This window comes from Enoplosus armatus, chromosome 15 (genome assembly GCF_043641665.1).
Source record: "Enoplosus armatus isolate fEnoArm2 chromosome 15, fEnoArm2.hap1, whole genome shotgun sequence".
Lineage (NCBI taxonomy): Eukaryota > Metazoa > Chordata > Actinopteri > Centrarchiformes > Enoplosidae > Enoplosus > Enoplosus armatus.
This window is the reverse complement of record NC_092194.1, coordinates 15,800,048-15,821,631: the sequence shown is the minus strand read 5'-3', so window position 1 is coordinate 15,821,631 and position 21,584 is coordinate 15,800,048. Positions and strand designations below refer to the sequence as shown.

General features: G+C 40.0%; 2 protein-coding genes across 2 annotated transcripts; both read left to right on the top strand.

The window, feature by feature from the left end:
- Nucleotides 1-5,351: 5,351 nt before the first annotated feature.
- nceh1a (neutral cholesterol ester hydrolase 1a) lies at nt 5,352-9,060 on the top strand. Its single transcript, XM_070920811.1, has 5 exons — nt 5,352-5,492; nt 7,197-7,452; nt 7,827-7,896; nt 8,170-8,341; nt 8,440-9,060. The coding sequence occupies exons 1-5, from the start codon at nt 5,352-5,354 to the stop codon at nt 9,058-9,060; spliced, it is 1,260 nt and encodes a 419-aa protein (XP_070776912.1).
- A 6,830-nt stretch (nt 9,061-15,890) lies between these two features.
- On the top strand, nt 15,891-21,199 carry LOC139297778 (tumor necrosis factor ligand superfamily member 10-like). Its single transcript, XM_070920571.1, has 6 exons — nt 15,891-16,013; nt 17,043-17,183; nt 17,613-17,658; nt 17,766-17,882; nt 19,612-19,865; nt 20,267-21,199. Exons 1-6 carry the CDS (start codon nt 15,900-15,902, stop codon nt 20,474-20,476), a joined length of 882 nt encoding a protein of 293 aa, XP_070776672.1. The 5' UTR covers nt 15,891-15,899; the 3' UTR covers nt 20,477-21,199.
- Nucleotides 21,200-21,584: the final 385 nt, after the last annotated feature.

The window sequence follows — 21,584 nt, the reverse complement described above, 5'->3', positions numbered from 1 at the left end:
AAGCATACCAACTGGCCTGCTGTCCATGACATTCCTAAATACCACAATACATTATTGTCACTGTGTATGCATGTGTGTGTGTGTGTGTGTCTAGTGTGTGCCAACATACACAAGCGTTGTATCCATATCCCATATTTGAGGTATGTTTACAATGATCAGTAAATCAAATATACTGTATATCTATATACTTCAAAATTGTAATTAGGTACAGTACGTGAGTAAATGTACTTAGTTACTTTCCACCACTGATTGACTGATTTCACCAGTTCTGCTTCATGAGAACAGAGAATATACAAACCTACCAAACTGCTACCTCCATTTTTAGTGTCAAAGACTTCCTGTAGGTGTCTGGTAGTTTACTACTTTACAAAGAACAGCCGCTGTGATCTACTCCAATTTATGTCATGTTAGATTTTAGGTGAAATATCACTTTATCCGCCTGTCGGCACACCAAGAAAGTGGCTACATGTCTAACACTGGTGGCAAATAGGCCTTTTTCACAGCAGGCATTTCGATTGTCATAGAAGGAAAAGCACAGCTGTTACTAATAACATTAACTCGATGACTGCGTTGTATTCAAATGTCCCAATAAGCCAAGACGGTGTGACAGTGAGCCAGCAGGACCCTAAAACCGAAGCAGCTAAATGGAATTCAGCCATCATTAATTTTATTATTTATACCTGTGCTTTTCCTACTGTGACATGTCAAAATGTCTTCTGTGAAAAGGGTCTGTTATCAAAGGAGAAGACACCTGAATTCAACGTGAAAAGAGGTCTGATAAGACAGAATAATTGAAATCTTTTGCAAATGTTTGTTTATAACATATTACCTGGAGCCAGCGGGGATATGTGTGGTGGCAGTGCACTCAAGGGAAACCTTATCGTTCTTCTGTGATCCTATATATGTGAATGTACATATATACATATCTCTCAGCAGTCAGTCTATGCCCCCATCAGCATCCCAGCTGAACTGTCTCTCCCTCTCAGACATATTCAGGGAGAGCATTCCTGATCGTACATGCACATTACCCACATCAAGATAATGTAAATTAACTGTGCAAAAATGTTTTAGTCTCAGTTAAAACAGATTTAGAAGATTAAAAAGGACCCTGTCCTGTTAATGGACCTAACTGTGACTGAAATGCTGCATGAACATTTTCTTTTTCTCTAACTTCTACTTGCAGCAGGTTGTTGCTAAATATATTTTGCATCTTTTCAAGCAAGTCCTGGTCAAATCCTGTTACATTTGAAGTGCAGGGCCTTGAAAATCAGAATACCAGATGCAGAGCAGTTAGTTCAAAGTGCTGTTTATTGGTAAAATCTCGTACCATACCCAATAATTCATGCTCAAACACATGTATAGGCAGTGTCAAGACAGACGCTGAACCACGAGACAGGGCTGCGTGAAATGGAAAGCCTCCATTTCTGCCTCATGCGTTCAGTCATGTTAAATGACCATAAGTGTAATTCCAGTCAGCGACACAAGAGAGGCCCCCTCTCTGCCCTCCATACCACAGACTGGAGGGAGACGCCAGACCAACAAACGGGAGGGAGGGAGGGAGGGGCAGGAAGAGGGAATTTTAATGCACACTCTTTAAGCCACACACAGCAAGCACATATATCACATTAACATTTACAATTTAAGCTTTCTGCTGATGCTCTCATTCAGACAGACTTTCTGGAAAGAGAGCAAGTATGGCATCTGTGTCTGACATATAGTGATCTTTTGATTCAGGATTTCAAGATGACTTCAAAAAGTTTGTAGTTTCATGCGTCATCAGCAGCTGTGGCCAGATTTAGGTGTATTGGCTGCTGTGGTGACAGACGTTTTAATGGCTGAAAAAAAGTATTAAAACATCCATAGAAACTTTACAAACCACTACTGCTGTTCATCAATATGAAGTTGGAATCAGAAGCTCAGTTTAGCCTAGCATAAAGACTGGAAGCAAGGGGAAACAGCTAGCCTAGCTCTGTCCAAAAACAAAATCTAGCACCTCTAAAGCTCCATACCTAACAATCCCTACAACAATCAAAGTGTAAAAATGACAGGGAGTTATGCGCCAGACTCTTTCTTTTTGATTTATTCATTTTTTTGCCTGGAACCAGTTACTCTCTGGAGTCTCTGCTGGTTACCTGGCAACTGGTCCCAGCCATGAAATAGACCTTCTCTTCAGTTGTGGGACTGATTAAACAAACGAGATCCACTGTGTCAATTAGTGAGCTTTAGAGGTGATGGTGGGCGGATTTTCTTTACCCTTTGGGACAGAGCCAGGCTGGCTGTGTCCCCGTTTCCAGTCTTAATGCTAAATTAAGCTGATCAGCTGCATGCCTTATTTTGAAAGAACAAATATCAGAATCAGAATCAGAATCAGAAATACTTTATTGATCCCCGGGGGGAAATTGTACAGTACCGGTGCTCCCATTCAAGAGTAGAAAGTAGCATAATTTAGAACTAAAAGTTTGTACAAAATATAAAAATAAGAAATACAAAATACAAAATATACACATTTACAGTATTTAAGTGAAATGAGGTGAAATGAAAAATGAAATGAAAATACAAAATATACACATTTACAGTATTTAAGTGAAATGAGGTGAAATGAAAAATGAAATGAAAATACAAAATATACACATTTACAGTATTTAAGTGAAATGAGGTAAAAATATATACAATAACAATGTATATGTATGTATGTGTTGCACTAAAGTGTGTGACTATATATGTATTGCACTTAAACATTTTGAATAAATAGTGAGGTGGTGTATGAACAGGTGAGGTAGATACAGATACGGATTCCAGTCTCTTCCTGAGTGTCTGACATTCAGAGAGAGGAGTTAAACAGTCTGATGGCCATAGGCAGGAATGACTTCCTGTGTCGCTCAGTTGTGCATTTGGGAGCAATGAGTCTCCCACTGAAGGTGCTCTTGTGTCCGACCAGTACGTCATGGAGAGGATGTGAAACATTGAGAGTGGTATTGATCTTCTCATCTAACTCTTGGAAAGAAAGTGAATACGTGTAATTCCTAAAATTCCAAACTATTTCTGTAAGTCTTGACGTCCATCTGGAGTTTGTGTATGACATCGCTGTGACTCTCTGCAGCCACCTTTCCATGTCTTCTCCCGGGAACCCCGTTCTGGTCTTCCAAGAGGCTAATCTGACATGGTCTGGTGGTCCGGCTGCTTTGTTTTGGAAAACCCACTGCAGGGGTCAGATCAGCTCTGATGTTTGTTTACATTCCCACACAGAGCCACCAGGGACAGACAGTGTCCATTTAAAAGTTAACCCGTGGGAAGAAAAATGGCGATAAATAGCCCAGAGAGTGACACCGAGACTCTTTGCCCCGTCTACACTGTCGGCTACAGGACTACTTTGTGTGACTGTGACCTGGATTCAGACCAATCTTGAAAATCATGGGGCGTCACTGTGGCCTTAGTGGTCCAAGATGCATACCACATAATTACATCGTCCTCGGTTTGAATTTGGCAGGGGACCTTTGTCGCATGACTTCCTTTCTCTCTCATGTTTCCTGTCTGATTCTCTTCTTGTAGGCTGTAAAATAAAAGCAAAATCTCCCCAAAAATAATCTTAAAGACAAGAAAATTGGTTGATGTCATGCCAAATCATTGCTCAAAAACAGCCAATTCTCCAGGGTTGAGAAGCTTTGATTCATCAGTTGTGTCAAATTAGCTCTGATTGGTGTGTTGACTTGTGAAAAGTGCGAAATCACTGGCTGAGTGTAAATATTGAACACCAAACCAAAAAAGCTTTTATCTAAAAACAGAAAAGTAAGGAGGTAGAGGGATCAATAGCCTGCCCTCTTTCCAACAACTTGCATCACTAATCAATTCCAGTAAGACTTCAGTCCAGTATTGATGTCTACACATGAAAGGGCATCAATAGACAGTGAGAAAAACACTGCTGACCAGATGTTCAGGACCATTACTTCAGATCATTCCCCTTCTTGTTTAAAGCATTCAAAAAAATCACAATTGTTTTTGCTGCATTCCTGTTATAATTGTTGTAATTGATTATAAAAAAAATTATAAAATTGACTAGTAGTCAAAAGTTGATACATGTATATACATATATACATGTATATTCGTATTTATATATGAACTAATATGCTGTGTTTAAACTTTGATTTCATTAGCAGTTTCTACTTTTCTTACATCAATGGGAGATGCATGTTGGTAGGATTATTAAATTATTAGGAGCAGATTTTTATGGCCTTAATGATGTTTTGCATTAACAGCAAATTGTCAAATTAAGAGTTGTAACAAGGGCCTTGCTTAAAAGTAGCTGCTGCGGATGAGGTGGAGTTCTTATTTCATTTCCCCCACGCTTGCCAGTTTCCTTACCTCTATACTATCACTGGCTTGTTTGCAACTTGTTTGGTCTTTGTTTCATTGCATCTAATTGGTTTGATTAGACATAAATTAGAAGAAAAAATGTATTCAATCAGCCTTTTTAAAACAGTCAACTAGGATAAGATTTTCAATTGTTAATTAGTTCTCCTAGCCAGTTTTCTTATTTCAGTAATTACATTTTCACTGTCTGACAGAACTGTGATACAACAAGAGCTAAAGTGGAGTCCTGTCTGCAGCTCTATTGTGCCTCTCCGTGGTCACATATACGTAATACAATGTGGTACTCACCAACAGCTGCCACAAAAGACTTCATTTCCCCGATGTCCATTCGTTGTTGTCTGTCTGCCTTCAAAATAAAAGCTCGAATCTTGCCAAGTTTCTAAAGGAGAAATCTTACTACGTTTCAGACTGAAGAAGATGACAATCATACCAAATTACTGTGATATTTAAAATAAATAGATTCAAATCTAGCAGTAAAATAATACTACAACAAAAACAAATCTGTATGCTGATAGAATACCAGGGGCATGGCTAATATTTATGAAAGACTGCTTTACAAATGGGTAAATGTAGCCATAGAAGTTTAATATTTCATTACTGATTTTCAATTAAGAATAGCAACCAAATTCATTCAAAGTTATATTACTAATGGCTCCATTCATAACGATATCTTTTCTTTAAACAGGTCATATTACGTTGAAAGCTTTGGTCAAAGCCGTTCAATCAATTAATTAATCGATCAATTAGGTTTCCAGAATAAAGGGGATGTCAATAAACGTTTTATTTTGAAGATTCTCAACGGAAGTGTGTAATTCCTCGCTTAATCGGTCCCCTAAAGTAATCTCTAGTGCTAACTCTGGAGCCTGGTTGGCCCTCCTACCCCCTCCAGTATCAACTGCAGCCGGCAGAGGCAGCCTGGATCCTCTGGTCCTCCGTCAGCTCGTCCATGAGTCACTGAGGAAGCTGAAGCTGTCAGAGACAAGATGAGGCTGCTGCCAGTTGTTGTTACAGTGTTATTATCGGTGGCGGTCGCCTATTACCTTTACATCCCGCTGCCTGATGGCATCCAGGAGCCGTGGAAGCTGATGATGCTGGATGCTGGATTCCGGACCACGATGCACCTGGTAAGAGAGGAGGGGTTTTCTTTGGGAATACATTGTGTTGCATGTGCTGTATCAAAAACAGATGGATGCAGCAGGTGTGCAACTTCAGCTATGATTATGATGTAAAATGCATAAAGTCTTTCCCTTTCGCTGTGCAATTATTTAGCTAAATTAAATCATGTATTGATAGCAGTTGTTATGAATAAATAAAGGTTAGTTGCATGTACAGCATGTTTGAAAAGACACACCTCATAACTTACAGCACATTAACACACCTAGCCTGTGCAAACATGGACTTTAGGACAGTTATTGCATAATCAGTGTCTTACACTGTGTATTTATTTGAAGTGTATTTTCAGAGCATGATTTAATGTCTCGCAGAGAGCCATAAAATTATGTCCTTAAATGACTCAACAGCATGTCCTGTTATGGACTGACGTTATGTGTAGTCTGCAGTGTTTCACTTTACCACACTGTCTGTTCATGCTTGTATCCATTGAGGCTCATTAGTAACAGCAGGGTGAAAAGTACAAAGAGCTTTTTCAGCACATGAAAAGTCTGATTTTTAAAACTGTCACGTTGTCTGTCATGGCGTTAATGTGTTGCAAAGCAGCCGTCAGGGAGTTTATTCTGAGCATGAGTCAACTCTTCGCCCTCAACTTTGTTCTACATTAGCACTGTAGGTGAAGAGTAATGATATCAGTTATTGCCACACTGGCTGAGGGAGTTTGCAGATGAATGTGTGCTACTTACAAGGTCGTGTTTGCTCCAAAGCAGATACAACTCTATACAAGTAATTTAATGTTTTATTGTAACTTTCTTTTCAAAAAAAAGAAGTGGGGGGAAAAGGGCCACAATAATACAAAATTAAGTCCTACTAGTGGACTGGGCTGCCATTGTTCTTATTAATATTTTGGTTTAAATGTGTTATTTTATAACATTTAATACAGTTAACGTCATCTAGGTTGAGTATGATGTACTGTAGAAGAAGAGGCTAAAAAGGTTTTAAACTGAGATAAAGTGCTCTTTTTCCCTTTTCTTTTTTATGTTTTAATACTAGAATAGAATAGAAAACAACTTTAATGTCCACCAGAGTTGAAAATGGCAGCTCACCTAAACATAAAAGCAGCACAAGAACATGTAACATATATGACAAATGTGGCAACAAAAAAGTACCATAAAACACTGTACTGTAGTAAAACATAAAGTACCTAAATCAAAGTATTAAAGCAGAAACGGACACTCTGATCTTGGGTATCGGTATTGGGAGAGTAAAAGTCAAATTCAAATATGCAAATATCAACATTGGTAGCAACATAACCATATTGGTAGAATTTTCAGCTTAAAGAAATAATAAAAATTGATATTATTATGAAACTTTATTTAGGCCAACATGTCTCAGTGGAGCCCCCGCTGTGCCAAGCAGCTGCGTCTGCTGGCCTTGGTTGAACTATTAAGACAGTCTGAGATGTTTGTGGGGAGGAAGGCAGACATACTGAGACACATCAGTAAGACACAGCTCAGAAGGACAGAGGTGACTGGGTGAGACGGTTATGTCTCAAGTCTCCAGCCACTGATGAATGCATTTAGTCTTTTCCCAAATTCCTTTCTCCCACCTGCTGCTCTCTTTTTGCCTAAATATATCTTGAATCTTTCATTTGTGTCCTGAGAAACTGCATTCAAGATGGCGTTTTATTTGCTCCTCCCTCCTTTCTCTGTCTTCAGGCCTCTTTGAAGTCTTGGCTGGGCTTTGACCATTACATTGAGTCAATCAGGCAGTCCACAGAGGGCCTCGAGGGCATGATGGAGGGGCTGGACAGTTCTGAGTCCGGCAGAGGGGTCATGCCTGGAGTGAAAGTCAGCGACATCACTTTTGCCGGCATCCCGGTCCGTGTTTACGAACCCCCGGCCGGAGGGGAGGGCCATCTGAGGAGAGGGTTGATGTATTTCCACGGAGGTGGCTGGGCCCTCGGCAGTGGCAGTGAGTACGGACGTTCCTTCTATCTTAGTAGTCATTTTTTATTTCATAATCACAAATATGTTTGCTCTACAGGTGCAAATAATGCACCCAGTGTTGATATCACAATGTACATATTACTTCTCTGTATAGTTTTTGCTCTTTGAAAAAGGCAAATTTTGTTTCTTTATTTTTTATCTTAAACAGGTTATAAATAAATTTGGCCTTATGAAGCCTGCAGATTGATAGTATTTTCATGTGTTTTTATTGAATGTGATATGTTACATTTTCTGCCTTTAAGAGGAATGATTTGTCCAGATTCCACAGTTTATGTAGTTACTAAAATTTCAGATAAATGGATGAATGAGTACTCCTCCATTTCTCTCGTTCTTCCTCAGAGAGGGGGTCATACGATGAGGTCAACCGGATGATGTCCGACGAGCTCAACACTGTTGTGGTCTCTGTTGAGTAAGTGTGTCCTGCTGTTTCAACATTTTTCTGCTCACAGAGATAGAAACCAACTGTGGATACAGATCTACACTTTAAGACATCTAAAAAACATATCTGTACGTTAACTCAGACTTTAGAAAGCTCCCTCCAGAGCCACAGATGATATTAAACATGTGTTTTCACAGGTTGAGTAGCACTATTCATGACAAGTAAACTGAGTGCTTATAATTACATGCTCCAAAGCTTTCTAAACCTCCAGTAAATTATAATTTGCTACCAATGTCTCTGTAGGTATCGTCTGTATCCAGAGGTGCATTTCCCAGTGCCGTATTTAGATTGCCTCGCTGCAGCCAAGCATTTCCTGTCCCCAGAGGTCCTGGCCAGGTATGCAATCGACCCAGAGCGAGTGGCTGTGTCAGGTGACAGTGCTGGAGGAAACCTGGCTGCTGCGGTCTCTCAGGAGGTACGTACAGAAGCCATCTGCTGTAGGAATGTGTGTAACAATGTGATGTAGATATAAATCAAGAGATTAAGGCCATATATGTTTATATGCTTTCCCAGATTTCCTTAGATGATACTGTAAGTGTGAAATTCAGTGTTCAGGCGTTGATCTACCCAGTGCTCCAGGCTCTGGACTTCAACACGCCCTCCTACTTGCAGAACCAGTATATACCCATCCTCTACAAGTCCCTCATGGTCCGCTTCTGGCTGCAGTACCTCGGTGGTGACCTCTCACTACAGTCCCAGTTGATGGTGAACAACCACAGCACCTTACACCACTCAAACATCACCCCAGAGCTGAGGGCGCGGCTAGACTGGACCGTCCTCCTGTCCCCGAAATACAAGAAGAACTACAAGCCTCTGATTGCGGAAAAAGGTTCACAGGGGGGAGTGAAGGAGGTGCCGGGGCTGCTGGACGTGAGGGCAGCGCCGCTGTTAGCAGGACCAGAGGTTTTGGCTAAATGCCCTCGGGCGTACGTCCTAACATGCGAGTATGACGTGTTGAGGGATGACGGCCTGATGTACGTGCGGCGCTTACAGGACGCAGGCGTCACAGTTACCAATGACCACTATGAGGACGGCTTCCACGGATGTTTCAGCTTTAGAACCTGGCCACTGGAATTTGATGTAGGGAAGAGGGCACTCAGGGGTTACCTCAACTGGCTCAAGAACAATTTGTAAGAGCATGTGTGTTTGTGTTTCACTGATACAAATGCACTAGTCCTTGCTAAGGGCTTGTACATCTGCTGTTTGTCTAAGATCTAAGCTCAGGGCCCTCATGTACCTACAGATACACAAACCCCTGCTACGTATGACGTTTGAATGAAGATTCTTTGATTTCTACTGCAGTGGAGAAGGGCAAATATGTTAACATTGCCATGGCTGACACTGTGACCAGCGAACAAAAGTACTTACAAGATGAATAAAAATACTTGACAGCATAGCCACAAGCTTTCCATTAATGGATGAATTAATCACCTGCTTCCACAGCGAGGAACCACATCAGTACACTGATTCATATCCACAAACACATGAGCAGTATATGTCACAAGGGTTGTAATTGATTTTTTGATTGTCGTGGAATCTTGGAAACCATCAGACACACATTCAGCTTTTGTAATAACTTTGGTATCCCTGAACTTTACATCCAGCACCATTTGTCCAAAACTTCTGCTGCTACATGACCAAATATACCTGCAAAACTAATGACATTCCTTTCAGTGTCAGTCTTACTTTGTGTTTAGTGCTAATTAGCAAATGTTAGCATGTTAAGATAGAGAACATGGTAAACATTATGCTTTCTTAACATCAGCATGTTAGCATTGTCATTGTGCGCATGTTAGCATGCTGACGTTAGCAGTTAGCTCAAAGCACCGCTGTGCCTAAGTGCAGCCTCACAGAGCTGCTAACAGGACTGCAGACTCTTGCTGTAGTGAGAAAGAAGAATGTTCACATCAAACATGGGACAGATAACATGAAGTATAATGAATATTTTAAATAAATACGCTCCACACAAAAGATTGAGGCACGCTGCTTTGCTAAGGAACTTTTTTGTTTTAATGGTTGATTCATTACTTTTAAACTTTGTGTGTGTTTCACAACTCACCCAGCAGTTGTAAACACGCACCTTGTGCTCCCTGCACTACAAGAACGTCTTCCCTGACAGATGACATTGGCACTTGACAATCACTAACAAAATGCACTATTTCATTCCATTTATTATTCACATGATTTACTATGAATTAAATGTTTTGTGATTTAAATGCCTGAATAGGGATATTTATGAATGACTTCAAATAATGTTATTTTACATCTGTATTTAATTTTCACAGCTTTTAAGCATTTCATGTGGGACACAAATGTCCTCTGCTCTGTCCACTGATTTATGAAGGAATGATAATGATTTGTCAATAAAAAAAATTCCACTTCCACTTCCAGATACACTGTAATGCATCCTCAGCCTGTGATGTTCAATATATGTCCAATGTTATTTTGGAACTAGGTGTATTTTCTATGTTTTATTTGTCAGCTGAAGCTGCTTTTGCTCAACTTCCCACATTACTAACATTCATGTTTCCCAGAATGCCTTTCAACAACCCTTACAGTTAATGTGTGAATGTTGTGTGTGACTGAAGGGATTCACTTTGACGTCGTACATGACTTGTTGTTGGCTCATTGCATGTTCAAGTACTTTTGGTCATATATGATAGTAACATGCACCTTGTAAAAGCAGAAAATTTTAATTTCTTATGATGATTTATTTTTTGAGTAACATTCAGCTGAAGTGAGTCAACAGGAGAAAATGCTGATCATGCATAAAGATTATGTTGGAATTAATGCACTGGACAATGCCTGTTGCTTATTACTTCAATCTGCAGCTGCTATCTGTTTATTTGCTTTCTATTTAGTACAACTTGTATGTTTGTATAAGTGCAAAATTAAACTTTGAACAAAAAAAATAGACTGAAATAAAAGACAAAATGCTAAATATCTTAATTAAACACATCACTTTTTACCACTGATTGTTTCCAGGGCCTCCATTTATTCATTATATGTATCATCCAACCAACATAGTTATCATATGCCACCTTTAGCTGCTTCAAATACATTTGGAGGCATAAAAGCATAACAATATGTGTAGTGTTTATCAACTATTCTGAGGATATGCTTTCCAGCTGTTAAAAAGTTTGAAAAAGTTGTAAATTGGTTTTCCTTTTCCACTAATCACAAATATATTAATGAACAGGACGCCACACAGAGGAGAAAAGTTCCCATCAGGTCGAACTTAAACACACACCCTCTTATAAAATAGATATTTTAATAAACCAGTGTATGGTTTTGATGACGCAGCTGCTGAATAGATAATTCCTGTTATTGCATAGACCCCCCGAAGGCTCTCACATCTGCACCAGCTCTCATCATACTCAAGATCAGACATGATTTTGTTTCTTACTTAAAGAGCATTTCTGGGTCACTAAAATCCAGTAGCACCGATAATCAATGCAACACCCCCCTCTAGTGGACTGAGACATGAACCTATGGTCTTAATCGAACACACATTTGGGAATTACACATGGATGCACTGTTACCAATAATAAAACATATACACTCACAGGGACCATTTGTCTGCATATCAAATGCAAAGTAAGATTTTGAATGCAGGACTTTTACTTTTTTACATTATTGTATTGTTATTTTTACTTAAGTAAAGAACCTGAACTCTACCTCCACCACTGTGGGATATCTTATTTGGAGGGCTTTGAACACATCCTTTCTTAATACCCAAATTTAATATTAAACTTTGATGATAATCCTCATAACTGCATGCCTAGATCCTGATCCTAACCTTAGTTTAACCCCAATTCTCAGCATTTTAGCAGAAGGATTGTGAGTTAAATATTAACCTGAGTGTGTTGGCTCTGTTTATGCTCCCCCTTTCACATACAGTAGTTTCCTATCAGGGAAACGCCCTTCCACTGACACACTAACTAACTCAGTGGCGACTGCGTGCATTGTGCTGCTGTAGCATTTTTCGGTACTAGTCTTTGTTTCATAAACGAGACAATGAGCAGCTGTACTGCTGAGACAGGAATTTGGGGAGATTCCGTGACTTTTCCAAGACGAGCGTTGGGAGGAGAAGCCCCAGGGGAGAGAAAAGGGGAGTGGAGGATAGAGGAGGGTGGATGGAGCGTGATCCGTCCTTTAAATCCATTATATGTCTTCTGGGTATTATTCAAGCTCTTCTCTTCAGGGGGAAACTGCTTTCATTTCCAGAGAAGCAGCAGATCTCCTCATGCTTTCCTGTTTCCCATTGTTCTTGTAACTGATTTCAGATTTAGGGTTTGGAAAATACCCCTTGTTTTAAGTCATTGAGTCTAACAACTCCACAGTACTGTGTGTTCCTCACAGAGAGAGAGAGTTTTTTGATGATTTTGGTGTTAACCAAAGTTATGTTGTAGTTTTAGGGTTTTAAAGTTACAACACTTTAATGAAATAAAACCCTGCTTTTGATCCTATTAATGGTTGGCATCTTTTCAGCAATAGCCACTCAAAGCCTTTACATTTTGTGATGACCTTTCTATATATTAGTTTTTATGGTTACTGGCGTAGTCCGCCATTCCAGTACTTGATTCAAATTGCCTCCACATGCAGGAGGGATTCACAGGAAACAATGTATGCATGTAATCTAGTGTTACTGTTCACTCTCCCCACAGCCGAAAATAAAAATAGAACATTTTGAATATAATAATATAACAGAAATATGATAATACAACATAACATTATTAGTGAGCCTTAGAGGTGCTGGTAGGCATATTTTGTTACCTTTTAGACAGAGCCAGGCTATTGTTTCTCCTGTTTTCGGTCTTTAAGCTAAGCTAGGCTAACTGCTAGCTGGTATCAATCTTCTTATTCACTCTCAGCAAGAAAGCAAACACTCATATTTCCCAAAATGTCAAACTAACAATACACTTTATTTTATTTGCTTTTCGGGGCACTCAAAGACACTTTACATAAGTTAAATGGTCATAAAAAGCAACATACTAAAAACATAAACCACACAACGTTAGTTCTTTAAGCTTTAAAACACCGGAGGATTAAAGCCAGTCAGGGAAGTGGACGTGTCTAACAGAGGTCAAAGGTTATCTGCTGATTGGACCTTAGAGGAACAACAACAATGATAGGAAAAGACGTAGATGAAAATGTTTAAACATAGTTTTAAATGATTGAAATGTCTGCAGTAATTCCACAAACACACCTCTCTCTCTCTGTCTATTTGCCATGGGACTGTAGACAGGCATGTCTCTCAGGGTGTCATCTTCCCTGCCTGAGGCCAGACAGTCTTCAAATACCACTCACCGTCTACTCTACTTCTCTCTGACAAGCCTGGGAATTGACTCACTTAAGGGAACACAGGAATCTCTTATCACTTAATCACACATCCGCATTTTGAGATTTTAATCAGCAAAGGAAACAAACTAAACACTTCTTTCCCTCAGCTGTTGTTCTCGCTCACATTGCCAACATTTTCAGTTGAATGTAGTACAGCATCGCGTACCTCTGTGAACCCGCCGTGATGTATGGTGCACGTGCATGACTGTGTGAACATTGTAGCTTCATGTGTGACAGTGCGAATGTGTTAGACATGCTTTAACACAGGTCTTGGTTGTTGGGAGGGTCATGCACATCGAGGAGCGGGGAACTTCCTCAGCCTTCACTCTCACTTCCTCTCACTGACAATGGAGCAGGGGTTAGAGGTGAAGGAATGAAAGCAAAGGAATCACCAGGAATCATTCAAGGTTAAGTTCTGCAGATTGAATGACTCCCCTGTGACAATTACTACTTAGGACTATACTGAAGCATTAACAATGGTGGGTCATTTGGCACTAATGGGCTAGCATTCTCTCAGATCACTTCACAATAGCAGGAAAGAGATGCTGCTACCTGCAACTTTCATGCAGTGATGCAGCCTTCACGTGCTCCACTCAAGCTTTGACTTCTGATGTTGTGCATACAACTCATCGCACACTGACATTGTTTTACCTTTTTTTTATCAAGCAACAGCCATTCAGAGGTCCTTCGATCTGCAATGCAAGAGTTAGGAGGAGAAAACAGACAGAAGGAGTGAAAAGAAAGTTTGAGTTACAAGCAACTTATTGCACAGCATTTGTTGTACATTAATTAACTTTATCTGCAGCTGTTGAACTGTTAAACACCAAGAAAACTTCCAAGTATCATCCAGACAAAATTGTAAGAATGAAAAGTTGAAAAATGAGTGAAAACAGTATTAAACTACAAACAAAAGCCCAAATATCCTAATAAAACATTACTATTTACCACTGATTGTTTCCAGAGCCTCCATGTTCTCCCTAAATGCCTCAGTCAACCAGCAGGGCTATCTGTAGCCTTCAGCAGCTCCAAATTTGGATATTGAAAGTCGTAAAAAAAAACATTTGTAATGCATTGAAGTGCTTCTGGCGGGAAGTCACAAGTAAATTAACCCAGTTACAAATTGCGGCTGATGTTGGGACAATGGGATTTAAGTGGAACAAAGCTTCTTTGAACCACTGCTGCCTTTAGCATCTGCTACACATAACTGCAGGACTTTACACATTAAAAACACTAGTAGAAAAGACTTAAGTTTTGTTCTACTTAGGGAAGAAAACCGATCTACTTGTTCACAAGCACTTTGTTTAAATGTTTGTTCAATTACTTTTAGATTTACATTTCTTTATGATACAATGGCATCATATTAGGCTTTATATATCGATATCTATATATAGATATCGATATATATATGCAGTAAAATCTTACTTATATGCAATATTAATATAATAGTAAAATGTATTTTAAAACTCAACTTTTGAAGCAAACATGGACCAAATGTCCTTAAAGTGCTCTGGAAAAAAAGGAAACTTGAACACTTCTAACTCCATGACAACTGGGAAAACTTTACTTAACAGTTACTAAATGGGAGGAACACTGCCCCACCCACTCATATGCAGTGGTTAACAGACACCATGCCCTGCTTAAAACTTGAGAAAATCAGACATTCACTTAAATACTCAAACAGGAAATTTCATGAAGCCTGGGGACCTTTCTTAAATACATTCCAGACTCTGTAAAATGATTTACTGTCATAAAGTACAGCTTATCTGCAGCTTACACTATTCATGTATTCAAGTCTTTTGGTGCGGCAGGTGAATACTCGTGTGAATGAGGGCCACTGGCAATGAATGGGATTATTTTAGTAACTGTTATTGTTAGTGTTGTGTCTGTTTTTTCTCCCTCTTTTTTTCTTTTTCTTTGTGTATATTCTCTTAACAGTGCAAACTCGTCTTGTTTATATGTTAAATGTATACATGCTATGTGTATTACTTTTCATTGCTGTATGGTGTCATAGTGTCACTGTGTATCCACTCTTTATTCTCCTTGAGTTGCAGCATCAAGCTTTTGTTTCTGTGTGTTTGCACTGTAAAAACTCAATAAAAAAAGATCTTGATTGAACAGTTACTAAATGGACCCTGAAGTAAAGAAAATAATATGTTATATAATGTAGCTGCGATGAAATGGAATATGAGAAACACATTTCAACTATTTAAAGGATAATTTAAAGGTCAAAATTATCAGATAGAATTATATTCTTTCACAAAATATATCAGTCTAATGTCACACTCAGACAGCCCACATGTCCGACAGAACCTGAACGCCTCATGCAGTTGCATGTGCAGCATCTAGCTCCCAGCTCATTTCTATCTAATAACAGTGACATCTTGAGGCTGTTGTAATCCTCCATACCTCCTCTCTCTCTCCCTCTCTCCCTCTCTCTCTCCCCCTCTCCCCCTCTCTCTCTCTCTCCCTCTCTCTCTCCCTCTCTCTCTCTCTCTCTCCCTCTCTCTCTCTCCCCCCTCCAGAGCAGACACGCAGCAGAGCTTGATCTGACTTGTCCTCCCCGCTGCTGGAAGTGTTTTCTCGCTCCTCGGAACTTATTTGGGTGCCCCTTCTCACTCGCGCGCTGTGACATGGCCATTTCTGTTTCTCTGCAGAGTCTCGGGCTCATCATACTCGCGGCAATCCTCCTCCAGACCATCGCGGTCGCCGTCAGTTTTATGTACTTCAACAAAGTCCTGAACACGGTAAGATTTGCGTTTGTCTTCTTCCACCTTCATCTAACTGATCATCATAGCATCAAACTGACTGCCATCTAACTGGGGAAAAGGGAGGTTTGACACATATTTTAATGATGACCAATGAACTTTGCTTACAAACAGAGCTTCTTGGTGACCTACCTTTCATTCTACAGGGATTATAGCAAGGGGACATTAAAAATACCACCGTGAACTCACTATTTAGTACCCCAGACATTAATAAGTAACGATGAAGTGACTGTTAACGACTTGAATAATCTTCTGCAGACACTTTGTTACTTCAGGGATTAAATACTTAATGATTCAGAATTTACAGATGTTTATTTGGTGATATGAGTTTCAAGTCCCAGTTATGCAAGAACTTCTGCCATTTTGACGCTGGACAATGAGAGAGGAGAAGGTTGGCAGAGTAGATAACAGAAAACAATGGCAGGAAATGAGCCTAGTCGGGACTCAGTGGTTGTGACACCCTAAAGCAACACATGTCAGACTGGAGCAGACATTATGACAAGCAGTAAGGGCGTTTTGAAAAAGCTGATAGATCCGGTGCTGAGCTCTGATTGGCTGAGTCCCAGTAATGCCCACCTCACCTGTGAGCACTTCAGAGTTAATGGCATACTACTGCGCTAATTGGCATCCACCTGTACCGCTACTGCATATTTAGCTTAGCATATTACTCTGACAAAAAATATGTTGTATTTCTTAATAGATTAAGATTAAAAGTATGTATTGAAAATGTGTGTTAATTAATCAATTAATCTATTAGTTGATCTATAGAAGATTGACCATTTTGATAATGAATTAATTGTCATTTTTCAAGCAGAAATGCCAAGTATTCGTAGACTGTTGGTCAGACAAAACAAGAAGATATAATTGCCATTTTTGTCTGACATTTAATAGAAAAGATTTCCAATTTATCGGTTAGTCAAGAAAATGATTAAGCGATTACTCACTAATGAAACTAATCGTTGGTGCAGCCATTGTATACTGTTTGTTTTACTTCTTTTCTGTTGACAGATGCAGGAGAGCTTCTCCCAGAGTAGCGTTTCCTGTCTGATTAACGCAAACCTGCGCTCTGACTTCGAAGATGCAGCAGAGGACAAGAAGAGCGACCCCTGCTGGCAAGTCACGCAACAGCTCCACTACCACATAGAGAAGGTTTTTGATTTATTGTTTAATCTATCTTAATTTTCTGTTCCCTAATTACAAAATTAAATTTAAATCGTAGTTAAGACACCAGTGGCCACTTTTTACGGGATGTTCTGTCTACAGTGTTGCAGCCTTTTCAATAATGAGACTTATAATTTGCAGTTATTCAGACACCATTGATTGGAGCTGTGAAAATGATGCAACTCCACATCACTTTTAAATAACACCGACTCATCCAAAGGGGAATTATGCTATTACAGGTCAACAGATGGCATATTTGTTGACCCAGAGTGAGGACTCATTCATGGGGGTGACAAGGTTCCTGGTGAATTACTGAATGTTCTTAATTTAGATCTGAAGATACTAGAAATGCATAACAACTAAGATACTTTAACCCGCCGCCCATTCACTTTGTCTCTCTGGGTGTTTTTCTTCCAGACGATGGCTGATAGATTCCAGAAGGAGATATCCACTGCTATGAGAGGTGAGAACAATGCCTCCATTCACCATCGATTACTACTAATAGGATTAAGTATGTCTTTTCACCACTAAAATCTCCTGTGAGTTTCTTATCTGCATGTGTTTTCACAGATAAGCTAACAGGAGTGATGCCTATCCTGAGCCCTGGGGTTCGAGGGGTCCCTCTTCCTAAAGTCGCTGCCCATGTGACCGGCGTTATCTCGTCCACAGAGCCTCCAACAGCCGATGGTGAGGATCCTTTAATGCAGTAAAGGAGTAAAATATCCAGTATGTACACCGAGTAGAGTCAGCTACATTGGGAATGAAGTCCTGGAAAGCATAGCTGACGTCTTGAACACAGGATTTGTGATTTTTGTGACACATAATCGCAATGCTCACACACCTGTGAGTACTGTGTTGCTTCACCTTTCAGGGGCCAGAGGTGAGGAATGTGCTTCAAGGCTTCCCAGGCTGCTCTCAGATTCAGTATCATACCTACATGTCTGTCAGGACCTGCAGATGTGCAGCTGCTCTATCCTTGGCAAAGTGTCAGGCCATATGCCCTATTAAATGAGGGGTATTCCCTCAGCGGCACTCAGACCATGGCAACTTTGATGACTCGCTCACTTTATCCTCAAATTTAGGGTCTAATTAGGCTGATATGAAATCATATTTATAGTTTTTCAGACAGATTATAGATATAGAGAGGTAGTGACCTATTCTCCAACAAGTTATCTCATGCTATCTATTATACTGCAATATTTCAAATTGTGCAACTTTATGTGTGTTGCTTTGTATTTGGATTGGTTGCAACAGTGGGAGCGAGACAGAGATCTACTCATGCCTTCCCTCTAGGAATGCCAAGTGCTTTGACAAAAAAAAAGAGAGAGACAAAATATATGTTTGAAGAAAAAGACGAACTGAATCACCAGGGGGAAGGATAAAAGCTGAGCAATTTCTCAGCCATTAAAACAGCTGGGTTTAGTTTTTATTTTCATTTAGTTGAGCTAGTTACAAATACATTTAATTTCACTCCATCCAAAGCCATAGTAGTGTTCTGAGCTTTTAAGTTTATGTTTCTAGAAACATGTTAAAATCACCATTATATTTGAGTAATATGTTGTAAATATCCCCATTCGGGGATGAGGAGGAGCAGCATGCATTGCTGTCTGCCACAGTGTCTTTTTTGATACTACCACTGGGGGACGCCAAAGTCAAGGCTTTTCTAATTCTATACTATTGGCTTTAAAGGATAAGTCTGGTGTCGTTCTCTATTTTTCTTGTTGTACATGTTAATATATGTTATTCCTATTTGCCAAAGAGCTCCATCGTTTATTGCTCCAAAAAATGTTACAATGCATCACCACCATACTGGGTGACATGTTCCTTCATCATAATAAACCTGTAGTTTATTGTGAGTCGATCCCACATACACGTCCTGCTGCTGTAAATACTCACAAATGTGTATTAATCCGTGGTGGACACCCTAACCCTAACCCTAACAGATGCACTATTTACTCCTGTTTGAGTAAAGTTTGCTAAAAAGCTGTTTTAGGAAAAAGGATGTATTTGCGACACATGCAAACCTTCTTTCTTTACACACATTACACATCCCTCAGGGTGGCTGGATCTCATCTGCTCCTTCTGGTGCTTTTTAACATTTGGCTGTTCAATAAACTTAAAAAGCATGATAGAAAGAATAATACTGAATGTTTCTAAACACAACGTTTCTCAGCACATAGCTGATCATTATTTTAGTCTATGAGTGAAACAAGTGTTGTTGGGCAGCTGCTGGTCTGTGAGCACATCACTGTATTATTGTAAGCCTTATTTACAGGCTGAGAGTTTCTTTAACATTTGTTTCTTATTTGAACAGCAGTGACTGTTTATGCTCAGTCAACACGCTACCCTGTAATCTCAAATGATCTTGCATCATAGTGAAAGGCCTTAATTGTTGTGTTTTTATGTGCTGTTGCAGGCTCGCGGAGCAGCAGGGGGTACCTGGGGGAGCGAATCAGAGCGTGGGAGGGCCAGAGAGGTCTGTCCTTTCTGCAGAACATGGAGCTGAGGGGAGGAGAGCTGCTGGTGCCCAGAGCAGGCCTCTATTACGTCTATGCCCAGACCTACTTCAGACTGCCCTCCTCGGGGGAGACAGACGAGGAGGCAAAGGGGGAGACAGGGGAAACAAAGGAGGAGGAAGGAGTACAGCTTGTCCAGTATATCTACAAGAAGGTTAGGTTTTGTGCACCCATTAAAGGATAATACCTGGAATTGGAACATGCTTGCGATGGATTATTTTGTCATAATTCGGTTCAGTTAAAGTCATGTTATTGTTGCGTGGTAATACAGTATTGATCGAGGACCTGTTTTAAAACTTCAGGATGTTCAAGGACACAAAGTCATACAGTCCTGTTCACAATGTCCACAACTGTGTCCCAATTCCATACTACATAAAAATAGTATACAATATGCACTATATAGTAATTTTGATAGTATATTGATTCAATAGTGTACAATTCTATTCTTTTCAGATATCAGAGAGATATAATGCTCACAATTCAATGCCATATGCTATAATGTATACTGTAATTTTTATTTTTATTTTGATCTTGTTTTTGTGATATGGCCCACAGATGAGTTCCTACACGGTACCCATCCTGCTAATGAAATCGTCCCGGAGTGCCTGCTGGCCTCGGGGTCCGGAGCCTGGTCTCTTCTCCCTGCACCAGGCCGGTACTGCCTTTCTACAGCCCGCTGACCGCCTCTTTATCACCGTTAGCAATGCCAGCACCATGGAGATGGATGGGAGGGCAAGCTACTTTGGGGCCTTCCTTGTGGGCTAAAGCGAGGGAACCTCGGACAGAAGTGTCTGGGACTGGGATGATGAAGTTAACCCAAATGTCAGGGTTTTGCTTGATAATTTCAGCAGCTATCTGAGGATTGGAGAAGAAGAATGGACTGTGAGGAGTGCAAAGGATTTCTTCGGGACCACAGAGCTGTAGGGATATGATCAAATGGAGCTGCAGAGGCAGACTCTCAACGGCCCAAAATGGCAAGAAAGAAGAGCCATTTGTTGTGTATTTATTCCAGCAGTCACGGTTAAACCTCACACCGGTTATTAATTCTGTTTAAGGCTGGTAAACAGAATGTGCTGTATGACAGAGCAAACAGGGATTAGGTGGTGCCTTCTTAGTGCAGGGCATTTGGAGCAGTACAATAGATGCAGATTAAATGTTGTGCTCTCATGTGTGAATATTATTCTTTTGAGCACTGAGTGAGCTGTTTTGCCTGCAGGTCAAACAGTCGAGTTGTCATCCCCGGGAAATGACAGTGTTGTAGGACACATGACACTTAACTGGTCTCAATTACAAATAAGTATAAAAAGATTTTAGATGTTCAATATCATGAATGAAGCTTCTTTTTTTGTTTACAGTACTTGTGGTTGAAATTCCTCTTCGTGCAATGTCTTGAATTAACGTGTGGCGTGACACAGATCGCGATGCCCTGCAGTCTTAAAGAGAAGCACTGATGTACTGTGTTGTGAATGGACTGAGAATTAAAAGTGTTTTCTGACATATTTACACTTCTATATTCAAGATTTTCTGGTTGCTATGCAGATTGAATGCAAAAAGATCCTTACTTTTCCCAGGTCTTAATAACAAGGCAAAGCACAAACAATCCCACATATTCCATCACTAATCAGCCATGCTAGCTAGTGGCAATATCTAATGTATATCTAACTATCTAATGAATCGCCATGAGAGTTCGTGCCGATGTTTGTGGTTCAGACGATGCATCCCAACGACTTTAATGATCCCCAGACCTTTCCACTAGCCACCATGAGGTTGGCATTTGTGGTTTTGAGTGAAATGTCTCAAACTATTGGAGGAATTTATGTGAAATTTGGTTCAGACATCATGTTCCCCTCAGGATAAATTGTAATAACTTTTC